The 14,741-nt window shown below is 50.8% G+C and overlaps 1 protein-coding gene across 4 annotated transcripts in view; it reads left to right on the forward strand.

The window, feature by feature from the left end:
• The window catches only part of RPTOR (regulatory associated protein of MTOR complex 1), a 236,500-nt gene that overhangs the window by 40,074 nt on the left and 181,685 nt on the right, over positions 1–14,741 (forward strand). For all 4 annotated transcript variants that reach the window (XM_074343898.1, XM_074343899.1, XM_074343900.1 and 1 more), the window contains exon 2: positions 11,890–11,992. In XM_074343898.1, coding sequence (XP_074199999.1) covers positions 11,890–11,992 — 103 coding nt within the window. The remainder of the gene's footprint in view (positions 1–11,889; positions 11,993–14,741) is intronic.

The raw sequence follows: 14,741 nt of genomic DNA on the forward strand, positions 1-14,741 counted from the left end.
TGTCCATATGTCTCAGTAGCTATTTATCAGTAGATAAATGGAGCATCTGTCTGCATCCATTTGCTCACTCACGTGGAGGCCTGTGAGGGGGGAGGGTTGCCTTGCACACCTCCCTGTGCAATCAGCAGGGCCCTTCTCGGAGTGAAGCACTGCTCTGGATGACTGGCGGGGGCTGCTCAGGTTGGAGGCTCACCGTCTGACCAGGCAGGTGGCGCGGCACAGACCCCCGGGCTGCAGAGCCGGGCGGGTGTCAGTTGTTGGGACGCTCAGGCCTCATCGGGTGGCTGCTTGCTGCATGTCTGTGCGCCACATGTCTGAGTGCCCTCCATCCATGTTTTTAAAAAAATTGATTAAATCCTCGTTCACAATAGGAAAATAGAATTTTTATTATAATGCTGCTGAGATATGTAAAAACGAATGCTACATATGAATTCTTTATGGTTAAGGAATTTTATATAGTTTTTGATCCAAAACCAACATAGAAATGAAATATAAATCCAACTGTAAAACCAATAAAATCCAAATGAACACAATCAATTTATTGTGACAAAATGATGCAGTTTGGCTGATGGTAAATTGCTGAAGTTTTCAATGGTAGAAAGGATGTATTTGTATTTAAGATTTTTAACTGTGGTCACTCAATTCCTTTGACTTTGAGAATGATAGGTGATTCTGTCAGTTTACCTTTCTACACATTTTTAATAGGTGACATACATCCATGTGTTCAGAAACCCAGATGCCACGGAGAGGTGAACTGAGAGGACCCTCCAGTGCCCCCTCCCTCCGCTCTGTCATGCACGAGGCTCTCCAGTCTCTGGCGCGTCCCTCTAGCAGGTGGAACACACACTTGCATGTCCCTCCTTCTCTTCGGCAGAAGTTGCGTTTGTACACATTGCTCTGCGATGTCCTTCTTTCACCTAACGGGATATTCTTGGCTCTTCCCGCACCTGTACGTGGAAGGCCTGGGGCCGTCATTTGCCTTGCTGTCTGTACACCGATGTGCTTGTTTTAACCTCCGGCCCACACCTTTCCTCGTGGTCCCCCAACAGCCGTGTGCAGTAGGTGGCGGTGGTGAGGAGCAGAGCCTGGGACTCAGAGTGGCTGGTGAGAGGCAAGGCTAGGAACTGACCCCTGGATCCTGGGCCTGTTCGACTCCAAAGGTCGTGGTCACTGCTATCGTCTCTGGCCCCCGTGGCCGCTCGGAGTGCAGTGAGGCCGGGAACCGCTCCTCCTCGGGTCCAGCCCCAGCCGCCGCCGACTTCCCCTAAGGCTCTCCGGGGGAGAAAACATTCAGAGGCCAAAATCATCACTGGATTTAACTCTGGGCATTCTGTGCGTTACTCCAGCTCAGCCAACGGCAAATCAGGGGGTGGAAGACACACAAAGGTTTTCCCAAGGTGCGATTACCCCAGCAGGCGGCCCCTCTGCCCCCAGTCTCACACGGCCCAGCTGGCCGAGTCTGCGGAGGGGAGGAGGAAACGAGAGGCCAGAGCTGGGTCGCCCCTGGACCGTCACCGTCAGGAATCTTCCCGAGCCCGGACACACTCAGTCTGAAGGCACCAAAAGTACGCCTGAGCTCACGGTCATCTAGACGGAAGCTGGTGCCGGCAGCTCTGTTACTTCTGGATGGCAGGTCGGAGGTGGGGAGGTTCAGGAGTGCCCCACGAGCGGGCCGACGGCAGGCCCGCGGGGTGTTACATTACAGGTGTCGGAGCCCACGCCCGGAGGTTCAGCAGAAAAGGACCGCGTTGCAGGATCTCCAGGAGGACCCAGGCTGGACCCTGAGGTTGTAAAGACCTCAAGGGGCTTCTGTGGCTGCTGAACAGCCGGGACACGGGGATGACCCCTGTGGGGCCCGGCATTGCTGGGCTGAGGACCCAGTTCTCGGGTGAGTGTGTCTCGCCCAGGCCGCACACCGACCCCTCAGCTGCAAGCGAGTCTGAGACACAGTCGTGTTTATTTTCTGCCTTGAGAAGGTGGGGCCACCGCATGGGAGGCTATCATATGTGCAGGAGAGGGGACAGACGGCAGGCACCTGTGGCTTTCCCCGTGGGGGCGGAGTTTCAGCCACTCAGGACCTTTCTTCTCCGATATCCCCAGCGGCACATGCCGGCCCCAGTTCTCCTTGAAATAGGGGTTTCTTTCTCTCCTGCTCTCCCCACACCTGGTGCCAGCCTCCTTGTCTCCCTGTAGCAGCTGCCTGGCTTCCTCCAGGCTCTGCCTTCCCCGGGGAATGTTAGCCATCGTCACGACTTGGTCTCCCTGGGAACACGCGTCTGCCTCGACGACGCAGGGGCCCGAGCGCCAGCTCCGGGCTGCGGTGCTGTTGTCAGTCCGCGGGGAGCGGTGGGGCCTTTGAGAGCAGCTTCACAATAACGTTGGCCCAGCCAGGAGGCTGCGTGGGAGCAGAACAGCCCCGTGTAGCAGCCTCCGGCTTCTGCGTGCAAAGATGCCCGCTATCAAGGTGTTCCAGCCACTCGGGTGTAGTTCTTGAGCTGGTGTGGGAGCTCTGTGTACTTTGGTTTGTTTTGAGATTTGTTTTTATGAGGTCTGCACCATGGGTGACATATTGCTGGATAATAGGGTGGAAGAACGATTAGTCCTGAATGAGTGAGTCAGCCCCCCGCTGCTAATTGTAGTTTACATTAGGAGTGGTAAGGCGGCGTCGGTGTTTTATGAAATAACGGGAAGCTCTAAACAACCTTGAAATCAATCTGTTTATTGAATCAGAAAATCTCGTTGTTCCCACAAAAGCAGTTTTAGCTGTGGGCTTGGCCTTGTGTTCTAACCCGGGAAGGAGGGAGGCGCTTAGACAGAGCCCTTTGCTGCACCTGCTCTGCCAAGACCAGGTGTTTGTTGGTCGTCAGCCCACATGCAGTTGGGTTAGCAGAGCTCTCAGGAGGGGGTGAGAACACGCTGTCCCCGTGGGCTTGTGGGGAATCGCTGCCCTGGGTTCCTCACCCCGGCCCGGCCCCTGGCCTGCTCGTCGTCTTGGATAATAGTGTAAGCTTCAGCCAGCCCAACGAGCTCCTCTGTGTACCTTCAGGATATAATAACAATTATATGCACACACACGCACACGTGTGAAAATCCTTGACTGGTGGGATGCGGTCATTTTTATAATGTTTCCCTCTGCTTAGAGAAGTAATGTGTGTTCACGGTTGAAAATTTGAAAATACACTCACAGAAGGGCCAGCTACAAAGAGGGACCGCCCATTTTCTCCGTTCCCCGGAGGTGATGGCCACCTGGGACCCGTGACCTCTGCGTGTGTGCATTTGCACACTAGGACTCGTAATTAGGACCCGGATGGGCCCCCCTCTGCCCTCAGGCTCTGTTGAGGGTGTCCCAAACCATGGAACATCCTTTGAAAAGACGTCTTTTCCAACAGCCCTACTGAGATACGGGGCGCACACTGCAGACTTTGCCTGCTGACCAACTGTTGTGTGACCTGGAACGCGCGGGAAGGGTGGTGCGATGTTCCTGCTCGTGACAGATAGCGCTCTTTGACCTGTGCCCTCAACCGCCCCTCCACTCAGATCTCAGGCTTCAACAGAAGGGTTGACGGGTTTAGGCTGCACATTGTTGAATTCTGTAGAGTTAATTTGCAAGTGTATGTATCTTCTTCATATTATTTATACCTCTGTGACAAACAAGTACTTTTAGTTTCATACTTTAAAAAAATGGAAGTATAGTTGATTTACAGTGTTGTGTTAGTTTCTGGTGTACAGAAGAGGGATTCGGTTGTGTGTAGGTATGTGTATAGATATACTTACACACACATATATAATCTTTTTTCATTGTAGGTATTACAAGCTATTGAATATAGTTCCCTGTGCTGTATAGTAAGACCTTGTTGTTTATCTATTTTGTATATAGTAGTTTGTATCTGCTAATCTCAAACTACTAATTTACCCCTCCTCCCCCTTTCCCCTTTGGTAATCATAAGTTTGTTTTCTATGTCTGTGAGTGTTTCTGTTTTACAAATAAGTTCACATGTATTATATTTTAGATTCCATGTGTAAGTGATGTATGATATTTGTCTTTCTCTTTTTTTACTTCACTTAGTATGATCATCTCTATGCCCATCCATGTTGCTGCAAATGGCATTATTTCGTTCTTTTTTTATGGCTGAATAGTATTCCGTTGTATAAATATACCACATCTTCTTTATCCAGTCATCTGTAGATGGACACTTAGGTTGTTTCCATGTCTTGGCTGTTGTAAATAGTGCTGCTGTGAACACTGGGGTGCAGGTGTCTTTTCAAATTAAGAGTTCCCTCTTGGTATATGCCCAGGAGTAGGATTATTGGATCACATGGTAACTCTACTTTTAGTTTTTTAGGGAACCTCCATACTGTCCTTCATAGGGGCTGCACCAGTTTGCATTCCCACCAGCAGTGTAAGAGAGCTCCTTTTCCCCCACAGCCTCGCCAGCATTTATTATTTGTAGACTTTTTAATGATGACCATTCTGACCGGTGTGAGTTGATACCTCATTGTAGTTTTATTTTGCATTTCTCTGATAATTAGCGATGTTGAGCATCGTTTCATGTGCCCGTTACATATACATTTAAATTTCACCTCATAAGGTGCTACAAGAAAAGGCAAGGAAGTAATTTTTGTCCCTCACTCAGCTCATCAGTGCAAGTGGACTGGCTCCTCAGACCGCGGGTGTATGTGTCGCGTTTGAACCCCGTCACAGATGCCCAGGTTTGCGAAGGTGGCACCGGGGGGACTCCTGTTTAATGAAGGAGCCACAGAAATGTTCAGTATGGGATTCCTTTAAGAAGAGATTTCTTTCGTTTGTTTAAAGCAGTTGTGATCTCTATTTTGTATGCAGTTCTTTAATTTGATTTTTAGAAACCTGTGTTTCCCGAGGGCCTGTGGCCTTGGTCCCGAGCGTGTGGGTGGGGTGGGAAGGGGGGCCCTGCGCACGTCTGAGCCAGTAGTCCCGGACGAGACTTTCTCATTTTTGATGTTGAAAGGTTGCCTCTTGTGTCTTTGCTTTTTATTACACTGTTTTATGGGAGCAGAGGTAGATTCAAAATCAGGGAAATATAGACAGAATTTGGCCTCAAAAAAGAGTGCTTAAACCCGAACTAGGCCTGTGGCTCAGGGTCACACACGGCGTTCACACCTTCCCAGTCCCACTGAAACCAGCGGCGGCCGCGCCCGCAGGCCCGGCCGGGAAGGGCCTGTTTTGTTTAAGGGTCTGGTTGCAAAAAATCTGTTTGATGTGCTTCTTGCGAGGTTTGTTGTTCTCGTCTTCCCAGCCGTCCCTGGGAGGGGGGTTATAGGCAAACCGGGTTTTCCTTTTCTTCCACAACTCGATTCCCCCACGCCTCCTGTGGCGTAGCTACTCTGTTTGCTGTATGTTCTAGTTTCTGACTTTCTTCATAAATTATGCATTTGTGTAGCTTCGGGTCTGCTCAAAGTTTTTGCTTGATGCTCTGAATCTTAATGAGCACTGCTGGGAATTGGGTGGCTTTGCCTCAGACGGGGGGAGTTGTGAGTGCTGTGGCATGGATGGCAGGGCTGGTCTTGCTTCCTGTTTCTTTTCCATCACGCTCGGTGGTTCACACTGGAAGCAGTAGGAGTGAGTCAGACTCAGTCCGGGGAGCGGGGAGCAGAGAGCAGTGATTGGCCATTTAACCTGCTAACTCTTCATTCTGCAGAGCAGCCTGGGTGTCACTGCGCGGCGGCCTGTGAATTACACTCAGGTTCGATCCGCTGTGTCTTTTAAAAAATAGATGGTTTATCAGATCAATTAAGGAGGAAGAAGCCGAGAAAGGACTTCTCTGTGATTTTGTTTTGAATTCTTTGGTGAGAGGCATTAATGTATTTTTAAGCAGCAGGGTGACAAGCCGTACACAGAGGCTCTCAAGCAGGGGTGGTGAATCTGCAGTTCCAAAATCCAGAAGCTCCAAACTCTGGAAGTATTCTCACAGCTCATTTGGTGGCAAAGCTGGATGTGACCTGGTGTGAGGCTGCTGATAGTGGACATCTGTGCACGTCACGGGGGAGATTTTGATGGTTTTGAATAGACTGTTACTCCAGACCCTTCCCTGTGTGTTATACGAGGTATGGGGTATGTACCATATTGTCCTTCAGAAAGTCTGAAAAATCCTGAATTTCACAGCACATTTGGCACCAGAGGATTGTACGGGAAGCTGCCCAGGCTGTTAGAGCAGCGTCGGGCCCTCACTTCCCCGCTGCCCTCAGCCTCTCCCACCTCGTAGCCAAGGTGCAGTTGAGACCTCTGGGTTGGGCTCAGAAGCACAAGGCAGCCTGCTCCGTGCCTTTAGGGGAGTTTCCAGTGTGGCCAGAGAGATCGGTCCTGGAGTCAGAACTCTAAGGACCAGACAGACCTCGGGGTCTGAGACGTCATCTGCATCATCTTTGGGTGAGTGGATTAATTGTTCAGGAGATGCTGGAGCTAGCTGACGTGTCCACGGCCACACGTTCTCAGTGGCCACCTGGTGTTTCAGACCTTCTCAGGATGAGTCTCTTCAAATTCAGAATTAACCTTAGGGATGGAACTGTCACTTTCGATCATGTCGCATTGGAGAAGAAATGTTTTAAAGTCCAAAATGGTTATTTTATGTACTTTTATGCAACTTTTGGTACACTAAATTTGATAGCCCTTACATTTTTTCTTTTTGTTTATTTTTTTTTTTAAGTGGAGGTACTGGGGAATTGAACCCAACACCTCGTGCATGCTGAGCACACACTCCACCACTGAGCTGCACCCTCCCTCAGCCCTTCTATTTTCTTAGTGCTGTAACTATATTATTAAAAACCACGAATGTAGAATTTTTGTAATAAGGTTACCATAGAAATGAAAATACAATACCAAAAAGACACTTTAGGGTATAGCTAAGAATTAAAAACTCGCCAACGCCATTAAAATTTGCAGGGGGGCCCATACATTTGATTGGCTTAAGGACACTTACTGGTAATATCTTTTGCCCAGCCGTGGAATTAAGCTGGTAGCTAGGTGTTAGGCCAGATCCACGCTTGTAGTTCAGTATATTCTTGAGACTCTCCCTCTTGCTTTTTTAAAAAGGGACAGGGCGGCGAGCTGGCCCCGGGGTGTGGCATAAGCGGGAAGAGTCAGATGAGCTCCCTTCACATCCTCATCGGCGGCGGCGGCGGCGGCGGAGCGCAGCACACTCGGCCTTCCCCTCCCAGGGCCCGGCGCCCCGGCGCCCCGCCCTCCAGGCCGCCGCCGCCGCCGAGGTGCTGCGGGCAGTGCCGTCTGCGGGTGCCGTCTGGGGTGACGGAGGCTGCGCCGGGGCGGGCGGTGCCGCCCGGCGGGACTCGAGCCGAGCTGGTGCTTCGGGAGTGTTTCTGTCTAAGGCCGCGGGCCTCGGAGATCACGATGCTTATGATTACATCAGAGACCGCTGATTTGCCTGAGCGTTGCCTGATTTAAGTTCCTCACCTGCAGTTGTAGAGGTGGGGTGCAGTTTGTCTAGAGCGTCGGCCCGGGCAGGAGGACGAGGGTTAGGGTCGGAGACCACTGGAATGCCCCCCCACCCTGCCTCCCTGGCCCCACGGAGACGAGGAGGAAAAGCAGACCCCCGGTTCCGCCCTGGCGCCCGCACGCAAATCCCAGCTCCCTGAGGGCCTCCCTGGGGGGCGGCACCACCACCTGGTCTGGTTCGCGGCGGAGGAGTCGCCGCCCGGCGCCGGCCAGGCGGGGGTGAGCCCTGGGAGTGCGGGCCCTTCAGCCCAGGAGCCGTCGGGCTGTGCTGCCTGGAGGTGCGAGGAGGGGCGGCGTGGGGGTGCCCGAGGGCCCGGCAGCCCAGGGCCCGCGGCTCCCCCTTCCTCTGCCCCCTTGGGGCCCACCCCCCGGTGACGGACGTCTGAAAGGAACACAGCGATCAGGAGTGGGTTCTCGTCGCAGGTCGAGGACAGACTAGGCTCTGTGGCGCAGCGGACGGTCAGCAGAGACCCCGATCACACAGGACACTTCCCCCGCGGAAGCCTCCGTCCACCCAGAGTGGCCGGCGGGAGGGCTGAGGAAGGCGACCTGGAACTCGCCCCAGGGTTGGAATCTAGGCGGTGTGGAGACCTCAAAGTCCCCGTTACAGAGCACGGGGGAAATGCCCTTGATTTAAAACTGGTGAGGGCGTTAGTAGCTGTTCACCATGGCTGAAGGAAGACCACGCAGGTCTCTCCAGAAACTTAATTTTAGGCAGCTTAGCCTCAGACTGAGTTTGCTATAAAATAATCAGCTGTATGGGATTATTGATACTGACCAGTTAAATGTTGGAAAATGACTAACAACTAAAACTTTTGTTACTGTCTGATTGATTTTTCAGCCCTTCCCCCGACATTCGGCCAAGGGACCATTTGTGTCTTACGGTTCAGAATGAGAAGATTCTGGCCTGTGTTCCTCTCTTCAGTATGTCTTTGGAGGCAGGGGTGCAGTTCCCTTAAAAAGTGAAATTATTATAAATAAATGGCTTTTTTTTAAGTGTTGGGAGAGGAGAGACAAAAACGCTTTTCTTTCCCTTGTACAAGTTTCAGTTCTGTTGTGAACAGAAGACTGTTTTCTTGATGTAATAAAGACTATCGTATGTCACATCAGTAACCATCATCACTTTTAATGATGAGACATTTATGACAGTTTTATTAAAACCAGGTGCAAAGATCACCACTATCATCATTTTGTAATTGTTAGTAATGTGATTTGGGGGGATCTGGGCAACGCTGTGGGACCTAAAAGAGAAAAAGAGGAATGATCTGTTGGAAAGAATGAGGTAGACTCATCATTATTCACAGACAGCGTATTTTTACACTGACAAAATCTGAAGGGAGTCACCTAAAGCCAGTTATGTTTAATTAAGATTTAGTGAAGTGACTAAGCATTATTGTGATGTATCAGCAAGTATCAGTAAGAAATTGCTCCGGGCAAGATACACGTATAGCAGCGGATTACCCCCAGATATTCACAAGCTACCCAGGAACAATCTTCAAAGAAGCGAACAAGCCTTCTTGGCGAAGAAAACTGGAAAAACATTGCTGAGAGAAGTTAAAAGAACATTTGAATAGGCAGTGAAGCACGCCGTGTTCCCACACGGAAGAGCAGACCATCGTAAGGCGGTCACGTCTTGCCAAGTTTAGTTTATATGCTTAATGTAATTTTTTGTGTGTCTTGAATCCACTTTTATTCATTTAACATTTTAAGAATTAAACTTAAGCGTCATTCTATTCAGAGTATATAATGATGTGCTTAAACTAAATTCCTTTATTTGCTTAAAATTTAGGTCTTTCTGACTTGTTTTCTAGGATAAGAAAAGCTGTAAAGAAAATCTTTACACCGGGGGGAGGGTACAGCTCAGTGGTAGAGCACATGCTTAGTGTGCTCAAGGCCCTGGGTTCAACCCCCAGCACCTCCTTTAAAAATAAATAAATAAACCTAATTACCTCCCCCCACCAAAACCTTAATTAATTAATTAATTAAAAAAAGAAAGTCTTTACACCTAGAAAGTTCTCCCTTATTATATTTTGTATTTCCTGTGACAGGTTCTCACGTGTGGAATTACTGGATCAAAGAAGACAATTTAAAATACTCAGTGTTATCACTAGGCAGTTTGATTAAACCTTTAATCACGATTCCTATGGGATTAAGAAATTGAATAACAATTAGTTTGGGAAAACATAGATGAATATAAATACAGCCAAGTAAAAGTTAGAAAAGATTGTAAGGAAGAAAACTAGGCTCTCCCAAGTGTTGTGAAAACTGTGAAGATAAATTATGTTAATCAGTTGGCTGTGTGACCCAGAGCTAGAATCTGGTCTAGGGGGGCCTGTATGCTAAGGGAGTCACCCCAAGCCTGTGATTTGGGGAGATTATTTAACAGGGGGAATTGGCACCATTGCATAGATTTTTGAGAAAAAAACAATCCTCATCTTGCACCATGTACCAAAGTCACATCCAGTGGGGTTAAAAGGGTTCAATGTAAAACCAGTGAACGCTCTCGAGGAAACTCCTGTGTTCACTCTCCGGGCAGCCGGGCTGCTCTGGGCAGGGCTGGCCCGGGCTCTGCCGGAGGAAGACAGGGGGCCACGGGCTCTGCTCTGACCGGGCCCGGGGGCCTCCCTGTGGGGCTGGCGAGGAGCCCCCAGGCAGAGGCCTAGGCGTCCAAAGGCCCAGGGGTCTTGCAGGACCGAGGTAAGACCTGACGGCCGTGGGGCGTAGGCCGGGGTTGGAGCTATTGAGGTGGGAGGCCCCATAAAAAAGACCAGCAGGACCCCGAGGCACAGCCACTACTCTCCTGCCGGCACCATCTGGCCCAGCGGCTTTATCTCACTTTTTGCCTGGGAAACGGCTTACTTCTAGGCAAGTGGAACTTACCCCTAAAATTCTATTGGTTCTCTGAGCTAACTCCTGATTGGTCCATTTGTAGTGCTTCATTTGCATGAAGCTCACTCCTGATTGGTAATTTCTCTCACTCCTGATTGGTCCATTTCCCTCACTCCTGATTGGTTATTTCTTTCACTCCTGATGGGTCCATTTCCCTCACTCCTGATTGGTCCATTTCTACAAAGCCTGTTCCTAATTAGTCAACTTTTGTTACACCTTATTTGCATATGATGTTGCAAAGTGTAAACTGGCAGCCTATAAAAGCCTGTGTAAACCTACAGACAGGGTCCAGAGCTTGGAGTGTTAACTTTTTTGGGCTTGCTGGTGTAGTAAACCTGAGTTCTTAACTCTCTGAGTGCTGCTTGGTCTCACAACTGTGCTGTAACACGCTTTTCTGCAACACTGCAGGGCTTTAATAGTGTGTCCAGGGGGCCAGACATGAATTCTGAAGGGTGCAGGGAATGATTGAAAATGGTGCACTGATGTGTCTAACAGCCTGGCCTGGGGGAGGCGGGGGTCCCGGAGGGCGACTAGCACAGGTCAGGCATGCTGGTGGCCTGGAGCCGGGGGTAGTGAGGTGGACAGAATCAGGAGCAGGGGGTCATAGGGGAAGCAGGTGGAGGGGAGACGTCTTACCCCCCACCAGCCTGTTGAAGTGATACCCCTGCTCCCTGCAGAGGTTTGTGGTCTTTGCCTTACTGATTGTGTCTACAAAGAGCACTTGCTGCCTGGCCGGTGCTGAGTGAGCGTCTGCTGAGCAAGTGAAGGAATGAAGGACGAGTCCAGGTTTTTAGTTGAGCAGCTGGGAGGGGACCCTGGAGCAGGGACTGGGCAGGTGTGGAGGAAGGTGTGTCAGCTGACGGGCACAGCACTCTGGATGTCACTAACAGGAAAGGAGTCCATGGCAAACCCCAGGCCAGGGAAGTATTTACGTCGGGTAATGTGGATGCAATCTGCAATGTGTGGAGAGGAGAGGCCACTAACATCAGTAAATAAGTGGTGTATAAACACGAGTAGAAAAGGCACAAACGATAAAAGATACAAATGTTTGAAAAAGAACATTCAGCCTTATTAACACTGAAGAATGCACACTAAATCAGAATGACAACTTTTCTCTCATTGAATGATGAACAATTTTAAGTGATGAGTATAGCATTGAACTGGTCAGAGTGTTAATCTGTGCAGAGTTTTTGCAGAGCAATTTGGCAGAATGTATTAAGTGTCTAAAAATGTTTATATCTTTTGATCAAAAATTCTATTTCTGGAAGCATCTCACAAGGAAGCCCGAGAAAAGCCTCTCCTGCCATGTGTCCCCTGCCCCCATACCTGCCTTTGAGACCCCATCTCCTGGGAAGGGGGTTACTCCTGACGTGCTGCTGGGGCAGCACAGGTCCCGGGCGCGTGAGGGTCCGGCTGGGGAGGCAGGGCCTCGCCGGGCTGGGAACGCTGTAACGCCTGCAGCTGCACCCGTGCGTTCCACACTGAAGTGCGTGTCTCTTCTCTCCCACCCCCAGATGAAGACGGTCAGCGTCGCCTTAGTCTTGTGCCTGAACGTCGGCGTGGACCCCCCCGACGTGGTGAAGACCACCCCCTGTGCGCGTTTGGAATGCTGGATTGGTAAGCGTGGGTCCCTCCCTTGCGGCCTGCCCTGGGGGCCACCGTGTGGGGGTCTGGGCCTGGGGGCTCACTTTCCGCTGTCCCCGTCCAGTGGGGGCCTGCCACTGGTCTGTGTGAACCTGAAGACTTCCTTTCCTTTTGCAGCTGTGGGACAAACTGGGAGCTATTTTAGGCACACCCACTTGTGGCTTGTAGTGGAGCAAGTGTCTCGGGGAGGTCAGTAAGGCCACGCGTGCTGGGCTGCGTCGTCTGCTCTTTAAACGTGTCCTGCACCTGGCACGTGGCCGCAGCTCCAAGCACTTGGGCTGGGAGGACGGAGGGCCGCTCGCGTCAGGCCTTGGCTGCACGGGGAGGGCTTGCCTGGCTCTTCCCGGGAGGAGATGCGCTCTGGGCCTGGACGCCGTCCTTCCTGTCCTCGGGAGCGCCCGGCGCAGTGGCGGCTGGACCGGGGGCTGTTCGAAGCCTTCTCATTCCTAATCTTGGGGAGAAAGCATCTGGCCCTCACCACTACGTACCACATCAGCCGGAGCTTTTTAAGATGCCTTTTACGAGGTAAGAAGTTCACTTCTATTCTTAGCTGGCTGAGAGCTTCTGTCAAGAGTCAATGTCGACTCTTCTAAAATGCTTTCTCAGCATCCGTGGAGGTAACCACCTGGTGTTCTTTTTCAGTCTCTTGATGTGGTAAATTACATTGACTGATCTTTGGTCGCTGAGCCAACCTTGACTTTCTGGCACAAGCCTCACTTGTGTTGTCTCTTCTTTACCTGTTCCGTGGATTCGGGTGCTCGTGCCTGTGACGGAGTTCTGCGTCTCTGTTTACGAGGAATACTGGTCTGTAGTCTTCTTATCTTGCAGCGTGTTTGGTTGTGGTCCCAGAACAGCACTGGCCTCATTAAATGAGCTGAGAGCTAGCCCCACCTTCTCTGTTTTATGGAAGAGTTTGTGCTGAATTGTGTGTCACTTCTTCCCTCAAGTTTGGTGTGATTTCCAATGAAGTCCTCGTGGCGTGGATCTGCCTTTGCCTCCGTTGCTCATTGTCAGGCTTCCCTTGTTGGTAGGGTTGGGGCGATGCCCTCTCTACGCCCTCTCCCTGATTTCGCCATCCTAAGCAAAAGCAGAAATTCTCTTTGCTTTGAATAGTGGAAGTTATAAATTATTCCAATCGGAACCGGAGAATACGTTGTTTCTCCCCCTTTACTCACCCGACTAGCTGCTGGGGGTGCCTTAGGGTGACAGCCGCCGGCCGCAGCCGGGCCCTCGCCCCACGCCCAGCGAGACTGCGGCCTCCGAGGCCGGCTTTCTTAGAGGCTCTCCTGGCCCTGCGCCTTCTTCCGGTGACTGCCGCCTGACACTGACTTCTTGTTAGTCACCACTGACTGTTTCCACTTCATTTATCCCCTGAGAAAGCTGAATTTAATCAGTTGTTTCCTGTTTCCTCCCTCTTTCACTGCTCTTGCATTTAGGTTTTTTAAGACAGGGCTTCTCAGCCTGGCTCCCAGTGTGGACTCCTGGGGAGGCGGGAGCCGGCGGGGCTGTGTGGGTGGTGGTGTCTGAGTGCAGAGCTGCACCTTCCAGGCCCAGGGCCTTGTTTGTTATTAGATTCCCTGGGGGCCCTTCACCTCCTGCCCTCCCCGCCGAACAGAAACCAAGAGAACCCTCCCTCACCTCTCACCGTCTCCTTGGTCAGTATTTATGGGACAATGTTAATGAGAATGAAAAGAATTCCTTCCTTCCTTGGTGTGAAAAATCCAGAAAATGAATCGATTTTTTAATATTGTGTTCTTAACAATTTTCTGCAATTCAGGAATGTAACCTACTTTGTAATGATTTCAGTGGATTTTGAGTTCAAAAGGGCACATGCCTTTTCTAAGTTGAACATTTTCCATTTGGTGTTTATTGAAAAGTGGGTCCCCGTGATGGCGATTTTAACAATGTGGTACAGGAAGAAGAAACTCTCAGGGATTCGATTCAGCAGGTTTGCAGTGGGTCTAGCAGCCTGTGTTCTAATTTATATTTTGGAAAAAATTTTCAAAAGTTGTAAGTACAGTACTAAGGACCTTTTTTCTGATTCATTGGAAAGTAAGCTGCTGAAACAGTGCCCCACCCCCCGAACCCTTTAGTGTGCGATCCCTGCAAAGGAGGTTTCTCTCCTGTTGAAACAACGCGGCCATCACAGTCAGGATTAAGGCCCCATGGGCAGGAGTGCCACGGGAGACCCGCCTCCTCGTGGCAGGTGGCTGTCGGCCGGCGCGTTGCCGGGCGGCACTGCTCTTGCCACGCGACTGCGGTGCTGCCTGCACTTCCTGGGGGCCCCCCTCGCCCTTTGTGGTTAGCGTTCCGAGGGAGGAGGTGCCTTGACTGTGTGAATACTTCCTTCCTCGTCAGACTTTCAGTGTATTCCACCTGAACTCATGGTGTCCTTTTTCGTATTTCATATTGTAGCTTTATATCCGTGTTTTATATTCTGATCAGTGGAGTATAGTCCAGAATTACCGTCATCTCTCTTTATATGAGGCCTGTTTCCCATTCAGCTGTTGGGAACCCACTCCCACCGGCTTGGGTCGCCTTTTGTCCATCGTCCTGGAGGGCATCCTCACTTCTGTCTGTCTTGCTGTCCCTGCCCCGTTCCTGGGATCGGCAGCCCCTGAGGAGCCCAGGTCCTTCTGGGGGCGTAGGGCGTGTGGAAGCCGAGGGCTGGCTCTGGGTGTTCTCTTTGGGGCTGTCCAGCGTGCGGTTGCTCCCGGCACCT

The sequence above is a fragment of the Camelus bactrianus genome, chromosome 16 (genome assembly GCF_048773025.1).
Source record: "Camelus bactrianus isolate YW-2024 breed Bactrian camel chromosome 16, ASM4877302v1, whole genome shotgun sequence".
Taxonomy (NCBI): Eukaryota; Metazoa; Chordata; class Mammalia; order Artiodactyla; family Camelidae; genus Camelus; species Camelus bactrianus.